The 22065-nt window shown below is 39.6% G+C and overlaps 2 protein-coding genes across 2 annotated transcripts; both read right to left on the bottom strand.

The window, feature by feature from the left end:
- Positions 1-5888: 5888 nt before the first annotated feature.
- On the bottom strand, positions 5889-6827 carry LOC141619101 (uncharacterized). The gene is made up of 3 exons (XM_074436128.1): positions 6601-6827; positions 6396-6471; positions 5889-6269 (listed from the first exon to the last, which is right to left on the bottom strand). Exons 1-3 carry the CDS (start codon positions 6825-6827, stop codon positions 5889-5891), a joined length of 684 nt encoding a protein of 227 aa, XP_074292229.1.
- A 156-nt stretch (positions 6828-6983) lies between these two features.
- Positions 6984-7397, bottom strand: LOC141619099 (uncharacterized). Its single transcript, XM_074436127.1, has one exon. It carries the CDS (start codon positions 7395-7397, stop codon positions 6984-6986), a length of 414 nt encoding a protein of 137 aa, XP_074292228.1.
- Between the last annotated feature and the right edge of the window lie 14668 nt (positions 7398-22065).

The raw sequence follows: 22065 nt of genomic DNA, 5'->3' as shown, positions 1-22065 counted from the left end.
ATGTGGCAGTTCGGGGACTCTGTCATGTGGTCAAGACTAGAGCACACTATCCCCGGAGCACTATAGTAAAAAGGGCTTTCTACGATGCAGGTTCAGGTACGACATTAACAACATAACTTCATGGGAATTAAGCTTGCTCACATCATCTCTCGAGTACAACAGACAGGACATCATCCTCAGGAACATACGAAGGGACACGTGCTGTATATCATTAATCAACATAGCACTAGCACTAGCGGCAGGTCGGCCAGTCAAGTAAGGAAGGTAGAGAGGTGCACCACTGTTCTTAGCCACATCACTAATGTATCCCGTCCCCTCAGCCTCTAAACCCAGGTGGCCCGCAAACTCATCCAAAGTCAGCTCGTGATCCTCATTCATGAGAAGGAAGGAGACAGTCTTCTCCTTCGCATCATAAATGAAAGAGCTCAAAAACTCTAAAGTCAGGTGAGGGTAGGACTTCTTCCTCAGATGATACAGCCCCTCCATTCCCAAGATCTTAAAGATATGGGTTATGTCTCCCTTAATCCTCAAGGTCTCCAAAATGTCGGGGTTCACACACCTAGTAGGTCGGAAAGGATGACTCATTAAAGCTATGAAGGCCTTACGCTGTTTGAAATCGGAAAAGATTACCGATGGATAGGCCTCCACCGGTGGAACAACAGGTTCTTGACTGGATTGACCCATCTCTAATCGGAACTTGGCACGAGTCCTCTTGTTTGAATTGCCTCTTGTGTTCGGCATACTGCACACATGTAGGTTTTTAATAAAGACACTTTACACAAAATTTTGCCATAGATGAACTGTTTTTCTGATTGTATATAATTTTGAGACGGTCTTTTAAGACAATTTTTTTTTCACCAAAACATCAAGTATTTTACTCAAAAACATCATTCTCAACAACAAGGGGCTTTGAAATAGCTTGTTAAAACAAGAAAAAGACTGAAATTTTCGACTTAAGCAAACCCTAGAAAATTCAAAAAACAATTTAACCCATTAAATTGTTCTGGTGACGGCATAGACGATGTTTATAAGCAATTAAATCCAAAGAATCAGAAGAAAAAGCTTGATTTCAGTTAAGCATAATGGGGATTCGAAGTTGGAACAAAAACATACCACAACTTTGTCAGTAAAGGAAGAAATTGATTTAAAACCTTACCTTGAAGGAAATTTTAGCAAGCAAAGAGCAAATAATTACCAAGGAATCACCCAAGAGCTTGAGAGATAAGAGATATGAAGGTTTAGAGAGAAGAAGAAGGAAGTGTTGGAGGCGGAAATGATAAAAAGAAAGGGCGTTATAGGGTTTTTGAATAACCCGGATCACCCTCAGTACAACCGTACTCGGTCGAGTACTGGGCTTACTCGGCCGAGTATGGACTACTCGGTCGAGTATTCGGAATACTCAGTCAGGTATTCGAAAACAATAGCGATTTTAATCTGGCAAGAATGAGCACTCGGTCGAATACTAGTATACTCGGTCGAGTGTGGACTACTCGGTCGAGTATTCTTCTTTACTCGGTCGAGTGTCAAAGAGAAGGAATGAAATTTCGAATTTTAACGCACTTGCAAAACAAATAATATTGTTCGGAGTTCCGTGCAATCGGGCTCGTCGCCGTTAGAGCTTACTTCTACCACATACACACACATCATACACAAATTATGCATATCCCTTACCAGTTCCATCAACGTTTCCACCTGCATTCCTTGCTTTACTACCCCCACAATTACATCACAATCCGTATGTATAATTATTCAACTAATCACTACACCTGCAAAGGTTAATCTTTACAGCCACAACATTACACATTCCACAATTCATCTTATACTCACCTTAAGCAAGACGTTTGTGAGACATTAACCATCGTATAACGCAACCATTATTAAACAGGTCATTCAACTTAACCTTGCCATACGCAACAGAATTTCACATTGTACCACTCAAAATCTCTGATCACATTTTAGCAATCCTATTTACCAATTCAAAAATTTTCCAATACCACAATCACTACATGCAAAATTCGTATTGATGCACATTTCTTAATTCACAGATGCACACGAAAATAGTCCTCACGCAACAACTCCTATCAACTACCCTTTCCCAGTGACTAGCTTAAGCACGATGGGGCCGTGATTTTGAAATGAGGGCGCCTACTCACCCAAAATCTAGCATCGGCTGGGGCTCCCAACGTACATACACCAGGTTCATTTTAATTTGACGCCCTATATTCATTTGGTTCAGGTTCCAAAATCGTCGGCTCTAATACCAATTTGTAACACCCCCGCACACCAGGACGCCTTACCAAAGACCATCCCAGTTTATGAAGGTATTACCATCTCGGTTACCCTAGGTAGTAGATCAAATAGACAATAAAAGAACTCTTATGTTATATTACCGTAACTCTTTACAACCAAATACAAAATTAATTACAAGTGATAACAGTGACTACTATGAACTAATGCCTCTGCATTTCTAGACCGGTAGTGTGATGACTCGACTCCCTCCATGCCCACCAGCAACAGACCAACTGTACCTACTAAGCCAATTGCTCACCATCCCCAAATGGATCACCACAGTTTTGAAAACATAACACGGGGTCAGTACTGCACAATCAAGATAAGACAGATAAGATAAGTAACCAGCTGATCATCCACCATCTCCGGTCTCCCGAACTCACACAGTAACCGACTACACACCGAAGTGTGTAGCCCTTCCAGATTACCCATCGCAACAGGTAATCCTCGCCGCCAGTGTGGGGGACCGCAGCCAATCCCCACCTAAATCCCGCTCATCAACGAGCGATAACCCTGTCCCTTAATGTGCACATCCCCTCCCGTGACGGGTTGCATGGAGCGACTTACCTAATAACGCGGACCGACGGTGACACGAACGACGACCACGCACACATCCTTCCTATGCAACCCCGTCTTTCCCATGGTTGAGGTGTAGGCTATATGTATGAGAGTATGTGAAAGTAGAGGTGATTGGAGAGAGGGGTAGGCTAGGGTTAGAGGAAGAGAAACTCTCGAGAAATGAGAAATAAAATGAATCTCGCGAACTTGCATTTTTATATCAACGCGTCAACAACAGCCATACTCGGTCCTCTGTCATACTCGGCCGAGTAGACTCTACTCGGTAGAGTATACACAATACTCGGCCGAGTAGTCCCTGCTAGGTCGAGTAAACTCTCTCGTAACGCACCTATCCTAATCTAGGCCCTCACCTATCCCTTCCTAAAGGTCCTTCCTGGTCAAAGGATCAGTCAAAAGAGTCATTAAATATCCTGGGTATTACAATTCTACTCCAGTAGCCAACCTCAAAAACACAGAAAACATACCCGGTCGAGTATGAAAGTTACTCGGTCGAGTATGCCTCACTCGATCGAGTGCACCTATTACTCGACCGAGTGATCACAACCAGTAGCTACTGCTATGTACACACCAACGAACACTCGGTTGAGTTCTTAGTTACTGGGCCGATTATCCCCTCCTCGGTCGAGTACCCGCTCTGCTCGGCCGAGTTATGCCAAAAATGAGCAATATACTTACGATAACATACTTAAACATGCAATTCACATTACTACAATTTCAAAAGCCAAGTAGTAAATCATGCATCATGCTCTATCATGTTCAACTACACAATTCACCTTCTCATTTCATCTAACAATTTCACAAAACCACAATTACAAGTACCACATACATTCTCCAAACACATAACGATTCCCAAGACACCCCCATGTTGACTGGGTCGAAATTGTAAGGGCCTCAATGCGACTTCGTGACAACTCCCAAGTCTTTGCGGTAGCTCCAAACAACTCTTCACGGGTTCATTTTATTTAGACTCCCTACGTTCATTAGATTCATTGGTTTTAGGTTCCAGAATCGTCGCTCTGATACTTTGTAACACCCCCACATACCAAGCTGCCTTACCAGGACCACCCTAGCATGAGAGACTATTACCATCTCGATTTCCCGAGGCTAGTAGATCAAAAGTAACCATCCAAAAACATTTATTAAAGTATACAAAGTTAACAATTACATTGTTCCAAAAACAAACCAAAAGAAATGTTTACTAATCTCCAAAACAACTGAAAACAAAACAGCTAAACTCGTAACAGCGGAAGCTAGACTCGAAGTGATGACTCCCCATCTCGTCCCCATAGCTAAAGACAATTATCACCTGTTACAATTTGCTCACCATCCCCGAATGGATCACCACAGATTTACAAAACAACAACGGGGTAAGTTTACTGCATAATAAAAATAAGACAAAATACAACAAAGATAAAACAGCTGTTCCATAACCAATCTCAAACTCATAATCACATCTCATAACTGACTACACATTTAAGTGTGTAGCCCTACCAGATTACTGCCGCAACAGATAATCCTCACCGCCAATAGGGGACCACAACCTTGCCCACCTAAGCCCCGCTGATCACACGAGCGATAACCCATGTTCCTTAATGTGCACATACCCTCTTGTGGCAGGTTTCACAAAGGGCGAATCAAAGGCGTGAAGCCACTCCTGCAAGTGACTCCACTCGGTCGAGGATGCACCTCTCAACCATCATCAATCATCTCAACTCTAATACTCCAATATATAATCAACCAACAACGATCAACCAGCAATATTATTCATCTCAATTAAATCACAACACACATCTTAAATCAGTTATACAATCAACTGAGTAGGAAACCCTACCTTAGCACAAATATGATACGAGTCAACAAGAAAGCTAGAACGGCTCTTCTACGAAATCTCCACCTAACAACAATTATACAATCGAATCATAATCATGCAAAACATCCCTTTTCTCCAAATTACAAAACTAGGGTAAACCCTAAAAAGACAAACTAGAAAAACTTATAGGACTAGTGGCTTACTGGCGCAATCGACGCAAGAGAGGAATGAACAAAGAATCACAAAGAATCCACTATCTTGGGAGAGATTAGAGATGATTAGAGTTACATTTGAATGTTTTAGGTTTTGTAAAAAGTAAAAGTGAAACTATAAATCCCGATTTATAACTCTAATCATCTTTAATCAAACCGCGGAAATAATTCCCGTCAGACCGAATACTCGGTCGAGTATAGAGTATACTCGGACGAGTATCCCTTACTCGGTCGAGTATTACCATACTCGGCCGAGTATTCCTCGACAGTAGCCTGACCAGAAACACACGACGCATTACTCGACTGAGTAAGCCATATTCGGCCGAGTAACAGACATAGAAAAATGTAGTATTACACATACAATCAAAATCTACCCTAACCCCCCAATCAATCTGATTAGGGTTTAACAAAAACTACATGACAATAATAACAAAAGTACGATGCTTACCGACGAAATCGATGCGAACGAAAGATGTAAACCCTTCATTCTAGCCCTAGCAGTGATTAAAATAGTTGCAGAAGTTGTACGTAGTTAGGTTTTAAAAGAATGATTAATCAACTGTTAACACGTCTTTATATACTTCTCCAATTATTTTAATCAAAACCGCGGATTTGACCCTGTCAGACTTGTTACTCGACCGAGTAAACCCAACTTGACCGAGTAGTAACATACTCGATTGAGTACTAACGTTCCAGAACCCAACCTCAGTACACCCGACAGCCTATTCGGTCGAGTAAGCCCTACCAAGTACCCCATGGTCAGAAAGCTATGGTATTATAGTCTTCCCTCCTTTAAAATGTATTTCGTCCCCGAAGTTCACCTAAGTCCGACACAACGCAAAAACCACAAAACCAAACAATGTAAAACGACTCAAAAGACAACCCACAACTGACTCGAAAACTTATAAACATCTATAAACATCCCAAAACTGTCCCAAAACTCATGCAGTTATCTCCTACCACTTAAAAGAAATAGGTTATGACCCCGCCAACCATACCTAATCACAAAGATGAGGATAACGCTCTCTCATAGCCTTCTCCGCTTCCCATGTAGCCTCTTCAACCTTATGATTAGACCACAACACCTTAAGTAACACAGTTCCGCCCTTCCTTATCTTGCGCACTTTTCGATCCAAGATCTCTTTCGGTGTTTCGACATAAGTAAGTGCTTTATCCAATTTAATATGTTCAACCTCAAGTACCTGAGAGGGATCATTCACATACTTCTGAAGTTGAGATGCATGAAAAATATTATGCACCCGATCAAGCGCTATTGGCAAGGCCAATCGATAGGCTACCTCGCCCACACGATCTAGAATCTCATACGATCCAATGTACTTCTGACTCAACTTCCCTTTCTTGCCGAAACGCATGACACCCTTTATAGGTTATACTTTTAAAAGGATCTTGTCACCCACCTGAAACTCCACCGCTCGGCGATGTAAATCTGCATAACACTTTTTTCGATCCTGAGCCACCTTCATCGTTTGACAAATCAACCTTACTTGCTCAAGCTTCTCATGTACCATTTCTGGTCCTAGAATCATGGCCTCTGCACTGTCATCCCAACAAATGGGGCTCCTACACCTCCGTTCATATAAAGCCTCAAAAGGTGCATCCCAATACTAGTATGATAGATGTTATTGTATGAGAACTCGATCAAATCCAACCTATCTACTACCACCAAATTCCATCACACAAGCCCTCAACATGTCCTCCAAGGTCTTTCTAGTTCGCTCAGTTTGTCCGTGCGCCGCAGGATGGAATGCTGTACTCATCTTCAAAGTAGTACCCATCAACTCCTGCAATTCTTGCCAAAACCTTGATATGAACCTTGCATCCCTATCTGACACTATGTCTTTCGGTACCCCATGCAACCTTACCACATGCTTTCGATAACCATTAGACAGTTGCAGCTTGCTCCATGTATCTTTCATCAGAATAAAATGAGCTATTTTGGTCAGTCGATCTACGATCACCCAAATCATGTTGTTAGCCTGCTGAGTCCTCGATAGTCCCACAATGAAATCCATTGAAATATATTCCCATTTCCACTCTGGTACCTCAAGTGACTGAACCTTACCTTGTGGTCTTCATTGCTCACCCTTGATCCTCTGACAAGTCAAACATCTGGCCACAAACTCCATAACATCTTTCTTCATCCCGGGCCAACAAAAAGTCTTTTTCAAGTCTTTGTACAATTTCTCACCACCCGAATACATTGAATAAGGAGTGGAATGAGCCTCAGTCAGGATCGCCTTCCTCATCTCCGCATCATCAGGAACGCACCATCTACCATCATACTGAACACTCTCATCCTCATGAAGCGAAAATCGCGACATATTGCTGTTGCCTATCGTTTCTCTCCATTCTTGAATTTTAGGATCAAGCAATTGTGTCCGCCTCAAGTTATTATAAAACTCTGGTTCCACTGTCAAATCGCCGATGGTGTCCCCTTTGCAAATCATATGTATACCCATCTTAGTCACTTCATCCTTCGGCTGCATTAGTGACAAAGCATTGCATAAGGAATGCACACTCTTCCTGCTCAATGCGTCAGCTAAAACATTAGCTTTTCCCTCGTGGTAGATTATCTCCATATCGTAGTCCCCAATCAGCTCTATCCACCTCCTCTGACGCATTTTGAGTGAAGATGTATTTCAAACTCTTGTGATCTGAAAACACTTTAAAAGTTGCCCCGTAGAGGCAGTGTCTCCAAATCTTTAAAGCAAACACAACGGCTCCCAACTCCAAGTCATGAGTAGGGTAGTTCTCCTCATAAGATTTCAGTTGCCTCAATGTATAAGCGATGACCTTCCCATTCTGCATTAAAACATAACCCAAACCATTCTTCAAAGCATCGGTATATACCTCAAAGTTCTCACTTCCCTCAGATAGTGCTAAGACAAGAGCTGTAGTTAAATGCTCTTTTAAAGTTTGGAACGCTATCTCACAGCTCTCATCCCAGCGAAATCGGTTCTCTTTTCTCATCAAAGCTGTCATCGGCCTAGCAATAGTAGAAAAGTCTTTCTCAAACCTCCTGTAGTAACCGGCCAAGCCTAAGAAACTCCGAATTTCAGCCACATTTTTCGGTGCTTCCCAGTTTGACACTGCTAAAATCTTGATAGGATCCATAGACACCCCATCTTTTAAAATCACATGGCCCAGAAAAGCCACTTTTTCCAACCAAAACTCGCACTTGGACAACTTAGCATACAACTGGTTATCGCGTAATTTTTGCAATACCAATCGTAGATGCGTTGCATGCTCCTCTTTAGTCTTGGAATTGACTAGGATGTCGTCAATGAAGACCACCACAAACTGGTCAAAGAAAGGACTGAAGGCCTGATTTATTAAATCCATAAATGCAGCTGGTGCATTAGTCAACCCAAAAGGCATCACCACGTACTCATACTGACCATACCGTGATCTGAAAGCTGTTTTAGGAACATCCTCATCTCTAATTCTCAACTGATGGTACCCCGGCCTTAGATTGATCTTGGAAAACACCCCAACTCCACTTAACTGATCAAATAAATCATCAATTCACGGTAATGGATACCTGTTCTTCGCTGTCACATGGTTCAACTCACTGTAGTCGATGCATAACCTCATACTACCATCTTTCTTCTTCACAAATAACACTGGTGCTCCCCACGGCGATACACTAGGTCGAATATATCCCTTCTCTAACAGATCATCCAGCTGTTTCTTCAACTCTTCCAATTCTTTTGGTGTCATCCGGTACAGAGCCTTAGATATAGGTCTCGTTCCCGGCTTCAACTCCACACTTAAATCTATGTCCCTCGTTTGCGGTAACCTTGGAATCTCATCTGGAAAAACATCCACGAACTTATCCACAACCGGTATCTCTGTTGATATAGGTTCCTCCAATCGACTATCCCGAATGTTACAAAGAATCATGGGACACCCCTTCCTCAAGCAAGATTTCAAGGTTATAGCTGCAATAGCCTTGAACTTTGGATTGACCACAAACCCCCGGTAAGATACTCTAGCTCCCTTTGGACCCCTCAAAGTCACCTTTTTCTAATGGCGATCTATACTAGCTTTGTACTTACCCAACCAGTCCATCCCGATGATGACCTCAAACCCACCCATAGGAAACTCAAACAAATTAATCGGAAGGCTAAGTTCCTTAATAACCATAGACACTTCTTTATACAACCTCCCATAAGACACCGACTCTCCCGACGGTATGACAACATTATCTTTTACAGACTGATACTTCCCCAAACCCATAGGCAAAGCATGTCCCCTAGATACAAAAGAATGCGTAGCCCCCGAATCAAATAAAATAAAGGTCGGCGTATTATTAACGAGAAAAGTACCAGTGACGACTTGCGCATCCTCCTCAACTGCCTGTTTGTCCATCAAGAACAACTTGCCACTATTCTTTTGACCTTCACCCTACATCGTGCTCGCCGATGCTGTAGACTTAGCAGCCAAATTCTGATTAACATTACCTCTATATCGCTGGTAAGCCCCTCCATTGTTACGATTGAAGTGACTGTTGTTGCTGTTGCTTTGACCACCCTGATTAGGCCACGACCCAGCTGGCTTATTCCTTGCCATGCTCTAACTCGGTGCCTGAGAATACTTCCCCTGGTGTAGTCTCTGGAAGCCCAGTCGCCCATAGCTTGTACACTCAAATATCATATGGCCAGTACCGCCGTAGTTGAAACACGTCAACCCAGAGTTGTCACTGCTAGTATGACCATCGCGACCACCAAAAGACGACCCTCCATTGAATCTGGACCCTCTACAGTAAGCCTTAGCTTAGTTGTAATTACCACGCTTGAACCCCGATTGCCCGTTGTTCTAATTATCATATTTCCTCTTCTCGCCGAGCTTCTCTCTAGCTTCGTTAGCTATATCAACTAGTCTCTCTGCATTCCCAGCTCGTTCATACACATCTTTTAGGTCCTTAAGAACCCCAGCAGCTAACCTCTCTAAAATCTTTAGTGACAGCCCTTGCTCGAATCGAAGAGCCAAGGTCAATGGGCTCAGCTCGAAATCGTCTGCGTAGCGTGATTACTCATTGAACCTCTTATAATACTCCGCCACAGCCATGCTCTCAGTCATACGGAAAATGCTGAACTCGGCCCTCATCTTATTCATAATGTACTCAGGAACAAACTGGACCCTGATAGCTTTCTTGAACTATGCCCACGAAATAGCAGGTTCACCCTGGCTCTTATAGTACTCACGATCCCCCTCTTTCTCCCTATTCAACCATACTCGAGCCTCATCCCCTAGGTAGAACGCTGCTTGTTCCACCTTCATCTGTTCCGGACAATTCACCACCTCAAGAACACTCTCCATATCTCGATGCCAGTTATAGAGCAAGTGAAGCGCTTCTGTGCCCTCATAGGTAGGAGGATTAAAGAGAGAGATAGTGGTACTCATCTTAGTTGCATCAATGACCACTTCCTTCGCCTTTCCTACATTCTTGAGAGCCTCAGTAAGAGCGTCGTGTTACTCGATCAACTAAGAAAGCCCATCTAGAGTCATCTCCGAAGCCTTAAGGTACACATGAGATCTATTTGGCGACATTTTTGAGCCGATATAAGAAGATAAACGTAAGCATATAGCCTATGGCTCAAAACAAGAACACAGCCGCCCGCAGCAGTACTCGGTCGAGTACACGAAGCTACTCGGTCGAGTAGAGGCTACTCGATCAAGTACATAAACTACTCGGTCGAGTACCCAAAGTCCAAAAGCTGACCAGAATCCCATATAAAACATACTCGGTCGAGTACACGGTGTACTCGGTGGAGTAAGCCCCACAAGCAAACAATCAATTCTAAAGCCAACTGAGTAGGGAAACCCTACCTTATTCGCAATCCAAATCAATAACAACAACAAATGAGAAACGCTCTTCTACGAACTCGTCACCTATAAATACATCATATAATCAAAATCTACCCTAACCCCCCAATAAATCTGATTAGGGTTTAACAATAACTACATGACAATAATAACAAAAGTACGATACTTACCGACGAAATCGACGCGAACGAAAGATGTAAAACCCTTCAATCTAACCCTAGCAGTGATTAGAATAGTTGAAGAAGTTTTACGTAGTTTACGTTTTAAAATAATGATTAAGAAACCGTTAACACGTCTTTATATACTTCTCAAATTATTTTAATCAAAACCGCGGATTTAACCATGTCAGACTCGTTACTCGACTGAGTACTCGATGTACTCGACCAAGTAAGCCCAATGCGACTGAGTACCAACATACTCGATCGAGTACTGACGTTCCAGAACCCAACCTTGACACACCCGACAGCCTACTCGGCCGAGTAAGCCCTACTCGACCGAGTACCCCATGGTCAGAAACCTGTGGTATTACACTTCCCGTCTTATACTTCGATGAGATTGTAAAAGATTGTAAATCTTCGACCCATTTAGCGTGCCTTGGATTCAAGTTTTGCTGCCCATGGGTTTAATTGAGCGGTTTGATTTTGTGTCTTAAAGGGGGAGTATATATCGTGCGTGAACAGTACCAAATCGTCATTTACGAACCCTAAACCTCTTTAAACACTCTCTAGACCCTTCCTAAATATATTTTGAGGAGATTAAGCTTTGGATTTGGGATTCTTCATCTTTCCTTAATCTTTCCGTGCCAATTTATATTGTAAGTCATAATCTATGGTTTTAATTTATTTAATGATTTTCTAACTCTAGAATTTGGGGAAATTTTGGAGAATTGTTAATTAGAATGTTATAAATGGGGATTTGAGTAATTAGATGAGCAAATTAGTGAAAGATTTGGTATTTTAAATCGAATTAAAATAGTTCAGCATTATTAATATCACATAAACCGTATAAACATTATAAAATGCAAAATAAATACTAAAAATACGAAACAAATAACACAAAAATTCATGTAGCATAAAATCAAATATAAACTCCAGAAATAAAATTTTCTCTAGAAAAATAAAAATAAAAAATCGAATTAAAAATTCTAATACCCAAAACAACGATTAAAGCATAAAAATGATTATATCACCCAAACGAATTTCTGTTTGACAAAATAAAAATATGTATAGCCAAAATAATATATAAAAATCATAGAACCAAATTTCAATAATTTCGAAAATCATATATGAGTATAAATCATCATAAAGTATTAAAAACTCAATAATACATGCCACTACAAGTAAATCGTGTAATACAGAGTAACGTATTAATTAGAATGTTGTAGAACCTTACTGTGATAGAAATTACTTGATTAATTGTAGGAGGAGATTTCATAGAGGAGGAATTTTACGATTTTTCTTGTGCTTGGAGTATTGCTTTGAGGGCTTTGAGGTAGGGTTTCCCTACTTGGTTCTTGATCGTATGAATGCTTGGTTATGTGATTATTGTTTTTAGTCTCATGATAATTGTTGAAGTTTGCATCATATTTTGGAGATTTGTTAATTGTGACATATTAGATGTGGTAATTGTTGATGCGTGGACTTGTGGCATATTGTGTTGTGGATTGTGTTATATGTGTATGGTTGTAGAGTTGTTGTTGTTAGTGAGGCGGTGCAAGAGACCGTCCTCACGCCCGGATTGATCCTTGAAGTTTCCCAATTCAAGAAGTATGCGCACATTAATTGTCTGAGGTTATTTGGATTTGTGTTGCGATGCGAATCTGGCAAGAGTCCGGGTCATGAACTGGGATCGGTATACTGGGATCGGTATATTGTGTTGCGATGCGGATACCTTTCGGGCTGCGGTCTGCATGTTGGTGGCGATGTTGCGATGACGTCACCGGGTTGAGGTGGAGTTGGAGTCGAGATTGGAGTAGGAGGTGTGATGTGTGTGTGTGTGTGTGTGTGTGTGTGTGTGTGTGTGTGTGTGTGTGTGTGTGTGTGTGTGTGTGTGTGTGTGTGTGTGTGTGTGTGTGTGTGTGTGTGTGTGTGTGTGTGTGTGTGTGTGTGTGTGTGTGTGTTACTCATTTGCTTTGCATTTATATTGTATTGTGAGCAATTGTATTATTGAGACTGACCCTCTTATTATTTTCAACTCAGCTGTGATCCATTGGATATTTTGGCCAATGGTGAGCAGTTGAGCCTGAAATGTAGTAGTGATAGCATGTAGCATCTGGGAGACCTGGGGACGAGTCAGCATCACTAAAGACCTTGACGTTACTATTCAGTTTTGATACTAGTCATAGTTTTATACTATAGTTTTATTCACATAACTTTGGTTTACTATTCAAACAGTTTTACTAAACTTGCTTCCGTTTATAAAGTTAAAACTTATTTATAATAAATATGTTTCATTATGGTTATTTGGATGTTCACTTTCTCGAAAACCTGAGATGGTGTCTCTCCCATTTACTAGGGAAGGTCTTGATAGAGGCTCCTTACGGAATGAGGGTGTTAGAAAGTGGTATCAAAGCACTGATTTTGGAACCTAAACTAATGAACCAATGAACTTAGCTGTGTCTAATAAAATGAACCAGTGAAAGGTTGTTATGAGCTCCTTGCAAGGGCTTGGGAGATGTCCCGAAGTCGCACTTTAGCCTTCTCAATATCGAACCGATCACGACATGGTAAGAAAGAGAGTGGGGTAGAGTGTAGAATACTTGGTGTACAATGTGGTTGTTGAACGTGTATAGTGGATATGCATGACTAGATGGATTTATGTGAAGAATGATTGATGAGGTTACATGAATGATGATACACAAGTTTATGTGGATAATGATGTGAAGTTTCTGTGAATAACAAGTTGATAGACAAGTTTGAAATAGAATAAGAAGTATTGTGCATGTGATTTTCTCTGGTTATAAGTGTTATTATATGTCGTAGCCTTACGAGTTCTTTCTATTTGTGCATTTAAAAACATGCGAAATAGGGTTACTTGTGCATTTTGTGTTGTCAGGGTATGTGTGGGGCTCGATCGAGTGTGGTGAAGACGCGGTCGAGTAAGGAGTACTCGACTGAGTGTCCTTCGACACTCGACCGAGTGGGGTGTAAGTACAGATTAAGGTGGTCTCTGGAAGTGCGGCACTTGGTCGAGTATGAGTGGCTTGTACTCGACTGAGTGGCCTGTACTCGACTGAGTATCCTCTTATACTCGACCGAGTATACCTGATGGTCAGCTGAGGTTTCTTGTTTTGAGTTGTGGGGTATGTGTTTATGTTTGTTTGTTATTGATGCTAAGATGCCTCCAAAGAGAGCTACTACATCATCGAGGGTTGCTTACATGTTGGATGCGGAGGTAGAAAGGTTGTTGGAGCAAAATGAAGCACATAAGGAGTCTCTAAAAAATGTAGGAAAGGGGAGAGAAGTGGTGGTTGACGACCTATAAACTATGAGGGTACTAGATCACCTAAATTTCTAGGCAATTGGATAAGGGAAATGGAAAATGTGTTCGAGGTTGTGAATTGGCCGAAAGAGTTGAAGGTTGACAAAGCCGCAGTCTATTTGAGTGGCCAAGCGGTATTATGGTGGTATATAGAGAGAGGAGCTTTGAAGGAGTACTACAAGGATTTTGGAGAGGCCGCTATACTTTGGGCAAGCTTTATGGGTGAGACACTAGTAGAAAAAGTGTCATTGACATCACCATGTTTACATCACTTCTTACTAAAATTGATGTAAAAATTATAAGCTTAATTATTTACATTGATTTTCTTTAAAAACGATGTAACTTATTTTTTATTTTTTAATTACATAGTTCCTAGTATCGGTTATTTCAAAAACGATGTTAATTAATTCCCGTTGTATCGATTTTACTAGAACGGATGTAAAGTTTTTATATGATACATATGTTACATGGTTTATTGAACTGATGCAAATGTAACAAATAAGATCACACATATCACATAACTTCGTTTAGACTTTAGAAAGAAAAACCCTTTGCTCTCAAGAATGGAACGTCCTCGACCTTACCCGTATGTTTACCACCCTCGACGACCACAGTACTGCCGTGTCCTTTGCTATCATCACATCGTTGTTCCTCACCTTATCACGCTGCAACTATTACTCAATGTACTGTCCTTCAAACACCTACGCCCTAATTTCCCACCATCAACATCTCGGCGGTAAAAACCCTAATTTTCTTTTTTTTTTTGGTATGTAATTAATCGGGGACTGAATTTAAGTTTGTTGTATGTAAATAATTGGGGATTGAATTAGGTAAAATCCTAATTTTCAAATTGAAACTGCTCATGATTCAATTTGAGATCCAACTTGTGGTGTAGTAGAAAATTAGGATGTTTAATTTACTGCTTGACAAGGAAAGAAGGATAAAGAAGGTAGATTAGGATTATTATGAAAGGTTCAAGTGGAATTAAGATAAATGAGAGCCCCGGTATGTGAGATAACATGCTGAATCCATTTCTGATCTGTGATGCTTTTCCTGCATAGCTATTGTTTTTTGCCTGTTTTGTTGAAATTTCATTTTGGTGCTTTACATTTCATTCAGAATCCATGGTCAAAAGGTTGCCGAGATGCCGCTAATAGCTGCACCTTTCAAGTATCGCCGTTAGGGAATGTGTCGACTGCTTCTACAAGAGCTAAAAAAGGTAATTTCTTTGAACACAGTTCAGTTTTATTTCTGCCTTTGAATGATTAGATAATTAGATATTGGAGTTAAGGGTAAGATAAGGACTCAAACTTTATCTGTTTTTTTTCCAGTTAAGGAGTCGAACTATCAAACTTTATAGTTAAGGGACTTAACAAGTCACTCCCTTAACTTTTTAGCAATCCCACAAAAATTAACTGGCGTACTGTTAACTTGAGATTTGAGAATACGATTTTGGTGTATTAAAGAAAAGAATAGTGAATCTTCCCACTAGAAAAAAAGCTATTCATCTTTTTTTGTTTTCTTAAATTGAAAGTAGCAGTAGACCAAGGGTTCATATTTTTATCATTATGATTAGATTTTGCATTGAGTTGCTTCAACAAACAATCTGAATATGAGTATTAAACCATATGGAGTAGCAGGGGCGAATCTAGGATCTAAAATATGGGATAGCGAAATTGTTGTACAAAATAAATCTGCTAAAAGACGGGTAAAATTAAGAAGATGGAATTTTAACAAATGACTTGTTTTTTTATCCATAAATTCCATATTAATCATATCTTTCATTTTGAGGATTCGATAAAAAAATTTGCAACTATGACTATGGTGAGTTGATTATTTCTCACATCTTAGGATGTTACTACTTCTAACCAAATATTTTGCGTGAATAAGTCGTTTGACCATCAAGTATAACTAACATACGAGATTTCATTTAATATGATTGTATTATATCATTGTCAAATTTTGTATGTTTTCGAATGCATTTAACAAACTGATTTTTTTGGGGTCATATTTTCACTTTAAAAGTTTAAGAAAAACACAAAATCATGGGAAAAAAAGAAATGAACTAGGAAAAAGATATACATCAAACTTATAAAATGAAAAGCGATTAAAATAAATGTGAAAGAAGTAAATTAGGAATAAATGTTAAAGAAGTAAATTAGTGGAATTAGGAGAAAGAAAAATAAATAAACAAATCAATATATTCAAAGTCGAGTGGCAAGACAAGCATAGATTAAGCTAGATAAGTAAATTAGGAATAAATGTTAAAGAAGTTAATTAGTGAAATTTGGAGAAAGAAAACTAAATAAACAAATAGATATATTAAAAGTCGAGTGGCAAGACAAGCATAGATAAAACGAAACATTTAAAAAAATACTGCTACCAGGGGTCGAACACCCATGCTCTTGGAGGATAGATTGAAGCCTTGACCACTACACCCAATCAAATTGATATGTGTAACATGGCCTTGTTATTTATTTAATCTTTATTAACTGTCAGGGGTAGCAGAATATCTTCTTATTCATTGATTTTTCTGGGTTTGGGGTAGCAGAGGCTACCCTTTGCTACTCTTTAGCTTCGCCCCGGAGTAGCAAGCAAGGGATCGAATTTATATTTTTGAGTTAAAATTTTTTTATTATTGCTCTGTTTAATTTATACAGTATCAATTTATTTTGGGTTAGATTTATGAAAACCTTATTTTATTATATATGATTTCAAGTTTTGTGTACTAATTTCTTTTCTTGACTAAAGTAGGAGTTCTTTAACCAGCTATACTTTTAATGTAATTGACAATTTAATAAGACATACAATTTTTATGAGCGGATATAGTGTTATCAACATTAGTCCCTTCTCCAAACTCCAAGCTTCCCCAGATATCGGAATCGATTTTTGGTTTCTGAAATTGTGATTAAATGTCCTACTTTATTTCCAAATCCCATTTGTGAATGCGGAGTATGCGTTTTTCTCATATTTGGATTGTATAAGGCTTGTAGAGGAGTAGCCGGAAGAAGACAGTTCAACACTCTAATATGTGAACTCTACTGTAGCCCGAGTTTTCTTGTTTTTTTTTTTTTTTTTTTTTTGATGAACAAATTTTTGAACAATTACATTTTGTAGACATCTCGTTTCTGCACCTCCCGCCAACCACCCAGTGATGATTGGGTCGCATGTTTAATTATGCGAAGCGATTTATGACATTTCATAAGTTCATCGACGCGTGATAGCTCAAACTGTCGAGTCAACCTCATGGTCGTCATCTACGCGCCGATACGTTCGTTTTGACAGTAATTAGAGTTCATTTGGAGTCCGGGTCAAAAACTGCTTCAACTTTTTAAACCGTCTTAAACCCGAGTCGGAATATTCTGGAATTTTCCGGAATAATATTCCTAAATTTTATCTATTATCACGAAAATATCTACCTTGTAGAATAAGGAAGCCTACATCTTCTCTAATTCCTAAAACCAACCGCGGAAATCTTTCTTGCTGAGGAGGAAACTGCCCAAGAGAGGTACTGCGCCTCTTGGAAAGGTCGCAGTTTCTGTTGCGCCCCTTCCGTGGCTGCTTTTTCTCCAGTTTTGAGATTTCCTCCGGATTGCTTTCCTGTTGGGGCTGGTGTCCTCTACAGTTAGTGCAATAACATTTAAATCTCTAAAAGGATCAAAGGGTATACTTTTGTATTATTATCAGTTGGTCCACGTTTATCAATAACGGTTGGCTTGCTAGATAAGTTTGACGTTATTGTCATGCAGATGGCGGTGATCAAAGGTCCCTAAAAGTCACACCTATAGGATACGTTTGAGAGATGTGACGGTATGAAAATACAGTCATGTTGATGCCTATTTTGACTAAGCAGTTAGTCGGAGTTATTGACTAATAATTAGTCAAACGCGATGTTGAGATATTTTATTTAATACGGATTAAATAATAATGGCTAAGGCGAATTAATGATTAATTCAGTAAATTAAATATAAACTATTATATTTGATTAATGTATATTGAATAAATTAATTATACAATATTGTCATTATCGGACATGTATTATTATATCGACTAATTCATGTTACTAGACGATATTTTAATAACCGATAACCGATGACGATTTATAATAAAATCGCATCATATACATTTAGCATTTTCGAGTCGGACCACGAGTTAAAATAAAGAGGAAGTGAAAGCCCACTTCCCCATGAGGCTCTCGGTTTGGCCGAACCAAGGAGAACAAAAGGAGAGCTTTCTCTCCTTTTGTAACCTAATTCATTTTGAAAGAAAAATTAGGGTTTTGAGAGCATTTTTCCTCTGAAAATCCTAGATCTCACATCAAGAAAATTCACAAAAGCTCTCTCAATATTGCAAGGCAATTAAAGAGCAATTCTAGCACAAGGGGCATAGTCTCAGACGGTCTTGGGTGCAACGATTAGGAGGAAATCTACTTTGATTTCTGTTCTTAGGCCGCATCTCAAAGGACCCGAGGTTGATTCTTGTTCTTTATCGTTTCTCTATTGCTTTTCGTTTATGACCATAAATCGCATGTTAAATTTACGTTATAGTCCTAAATTTTAAGGGTTTTATACGGATATTACCCCACAAGTGGTATCAGAGCGAGGCCACGTAAATTTTTCTTTGTGATTTTCTTTAAACGAATTGAATCGATATTTTTTTGCATAAAATTCCGTGCGGCAGATTTTTTTTATTGTCTCGGCTGTTTTGTTTTTTTTTTTGGGGCAAACCGTGACATTTTTGCATTGGATATCGTGCCACACGGCTTTATGCTGTTCAGACGATGTTTTGTTTTCAATTTGTTCTTTGCATATTGTTATTTTAAACGATAATCATAGCAATATGTTAAAGTATTATCAATTGTAAATTCATTTCTATACGGATTAGGTTTATTTGCAATTGGTTTTATCAAATCGTTTTTGATGATTGTTGATGCTCACGTTTTTTTTTGAGCCGCTGGAATTTTTTTTTTCCTCGCTCTTTTGAGCTCTCGGCAATCAGTAGCCTATAAAAAAAAAAAAATTTTTTTTGCTGCCCTCTTCACGGTTCAGCCGTGAGAAAAAAAAAAGATTTTCGTGTTTCAATTTTTTTTCGGCCTTAACATATGCATAATACGGATTTTATGCATTCGCTTGATAGTGAAACGGTTCACTCACGTACCATTTAGTTATTTTAAAGCGATTTAAAGTAACGGATTGTAATGAATTAAAATTAAGTTGATTAAAGCGGTTTTGTCACAGAATTTTATTTATCATAGGTGGTTTGGATAAATTTAACATAATTACGGAATTATGTCACGAATAAATTTTATTTTAGTTGATGCATTTTTATTTATCGTTACTGTTGAATGCCTTGAATGTTTAAATTACGTATTTAATTTTTACAAACGGTTGTAATTTAGCGTGGCCTTAGTAGAACGTGTTACCGTAATGATGGAACACGGTCTTGGTTGTATTTTGAGATCTTGTATCTCCGTTTTGGTTTTTCCCTTGTAATTACAGTTTTTATTTAGAATGTAAATAGGTTTATATTTTGTAAATTTTAATTGTAATTTAGAGAAGACCAAAGATGGAGACCGGATGCTCACTCCCGCTGCATGGATCAAGATAGAACATCAAGACAAGCTTCTCGGGTCCAACGATGGATTCCAAAGTTGTATTATGTTCTTTTTACTAGGATAGGCCACACTAGGAATTTTTATTTACGTTTTGCATTCTTTTATTTATTTTATCGTAACGATAGTTTGCATCATTTTCCGCCTAAAACCAAACTACCTAATAATTGCATGAAAACTGACTCATATAGAGGTCACGCATTAGTTTTCTTTGATATACAGATATCACATGTTTTTAATTAAGCCATCACCTAAGTCAATTCATTCACGTAATGCTAGTTTTTCGTTCACTTAAAATGAATTAAAACTAAGTTGATGGGATCTTCCTGGTATAACCAAAAATTGAGAATAGTCTTTATAGGTCAAACTCCAATGAATCCCTTCTTCGTCGGTAGGCATAATATGACCCCTTCTACGTCGGGTAAGTTGGAACTGATTGACCTATTTTATCTCAACACTATGGTCACTCGTACGATCCTGTGATTATGGTGGACTATAGATAGGATTTACGGAAATCTATCGACCAAGAGTTCTAACGATAGAACTAGCTAAACAGTTGGCTTATCAATTTACGGAAATTGGGTCTTGGGATCACTTGTATTATTCTTGAGGGAGATCAATTATGCAAGTGCAATGAGTATACACGATTAAAATGAATTTTAAATAGACTTAAATCACCTCGATGAGTTGCTTATTTCGTTTTGTTTTTCCTTTCTTTTTCAGTGTAGATCACGATTACTTAAACTGCTAATAACAAAATGGTTGGCCGTGCTGACGACCCAATGCCAAGTGCCACATTGGACCGTGAGTCCTGGATTCGGATTTCATGAATCAGATGAATCAGTCTACTCGACTGAAGAATGATGGATCAAACTTCGCGGACTGGGAGGCAGCATTACGGAATGCTGCCGCTGCTGACGGGAGGCTCAAATATCTGACAGAGCCCATCCCGTCAAACCCAAGCCCCACGGCTGGAGCTAACGAGATCGCCAAGTATAACGATTTCGTCATGGAAGCGGGTGCGATTAAAAACGTACTCATTTTTGCAATGGAATCCAATTTGCAGAAACGCTTCATAGCCCAAGGTGCAAACAAGATTTTCACCACGGTCACTAAGGAATTCTCGAAAGCACCGAGAATCGTGACCTATGAGCATACCACTCGCTTCTTTGATGCGAGACTCCAGAAGGGCCAACCGGTTAGCCCACACATTCTCAGCATGATTGAGAATGTCGAGAGACTGGAGGCGCTTGATTATAAAATCAGCGAGAACATCGTGATTGACCGCATGCTTCATTCACTCCACGATGGTTTTGCGCTCTTTAGAGCGAATTACTATATGAATTATTTGAAGAAAAGTCCTCATGAACTACACTCCCTTCTCGTATAGACCGAGAAGGATATGAAGTTTAGTGGGAGCTTGAAACAGGATGTTCTCGTTGTGTCAAACAAGGGCAAGGGTAAGGGCAAAGCTGAGGCAGACCTAGCGGTAGGTAAACCGAAGTTTAAGAAGTCCGGATCAGGTAAGAGTGGGCCTGGTGAGTCGAGCAACTCATCAGGCGCGACAAAGAGCAAGACCGAAAACATGGAATGCCATCACTGCCACAAGACTGGGCATTGGAGGCGTACATGTCCTGTTTACCATGAGGACATAAAAGCAGGTCGCGTTAAACCTGTTGGTATGTCTTCTTCCTCTTCTACTTTTATTCATATGATTGAGATTAACCACGCAAGTTACGGAACTTGGGTACTAGATACTGGTTGTGGTTCTCATCTGTGTAATCATGTGCAGGGGCTCCGAAACATCGAACCCCTCGTAAAGGGTGAGGTGGACCTGCGTGTCGGGAATGGAGCACGAGTGGCTGCCGTCTCGAGGGGAACATACGTGATCCAGCTTCCTAGCGGATTTGAGTTATTTTTATATAACTGCTATTATGTACCCAGTCTTTCTAAAAACATTATTTCAGTTTCTGCACTTGACAAACTTGGTTTTTCATTTGTAATAGAGAATAATACTTTCATTTTCTCATTACACGATATGATTTATGGCAAGGCAGTCTCCATGAATGGAATTTATGTTTTAGATCAGACCACCGAAATATTACACGTAATGAATAAGAAGTTAAAGGTTGGTGACAAAGATCAAACGTATCTATGGCACTGCCGTATGGGACACATTAATGAGAAACGCGTAAAACAGCTCATAAAGATTGGAGCTATCTCGGTCTTTGATT

Source organism: Silene latifolia, chromosome X, assembly GCF_048544455.1.
Source record: "Silene latifolia isolate original U9 population chromosome X, ASM4854445v1, whole genome shotgun sequence".
Classification (NCBI taxonomy): domain Eukaryota; kingdom Viridiplantae; phylum Streptophyta; class Magnoliopsida; order Caryophyllales; family Caryophyllaceae; genus Silene; species Silene latifolia.
This window is presented reverse-complemented; position numbering and strand designations above follow the sequence as displayed.

Excerpts from the sequence above, each read along its gene's own strand:
- LOC141619101 (XM_074436128.1), bottom strand. The coding sequence starts at position 6,827 with ATGAAAGATACATGGAGCAAGCTGCAACTGTCTAATGGTTATCGAAAG. Across the intron at positions 6,472-6,600 it reads AGAAAGACCTTGGAGGACAT|GAGCCCCATTTGTTGGGATG; the intron begins GTTGAGGGCTTG and ends ACGGAGGTGTAG. Across the intron at positions 6,270-6,395 it reads TACATGAGAAGCTTGAGCAA|GGTGTCATGCGTTTCGGCAA; the intron begins GTAAGGTTGATT and ends TAACCTATAAAG.
- LOC141619099 (XM_074436127.1), bottom strand. The coding sequence starts at position 7,397 with ATGCAGCCGAAGGATGAAGTGACTAAGATGGGTATACATATGATTTGC.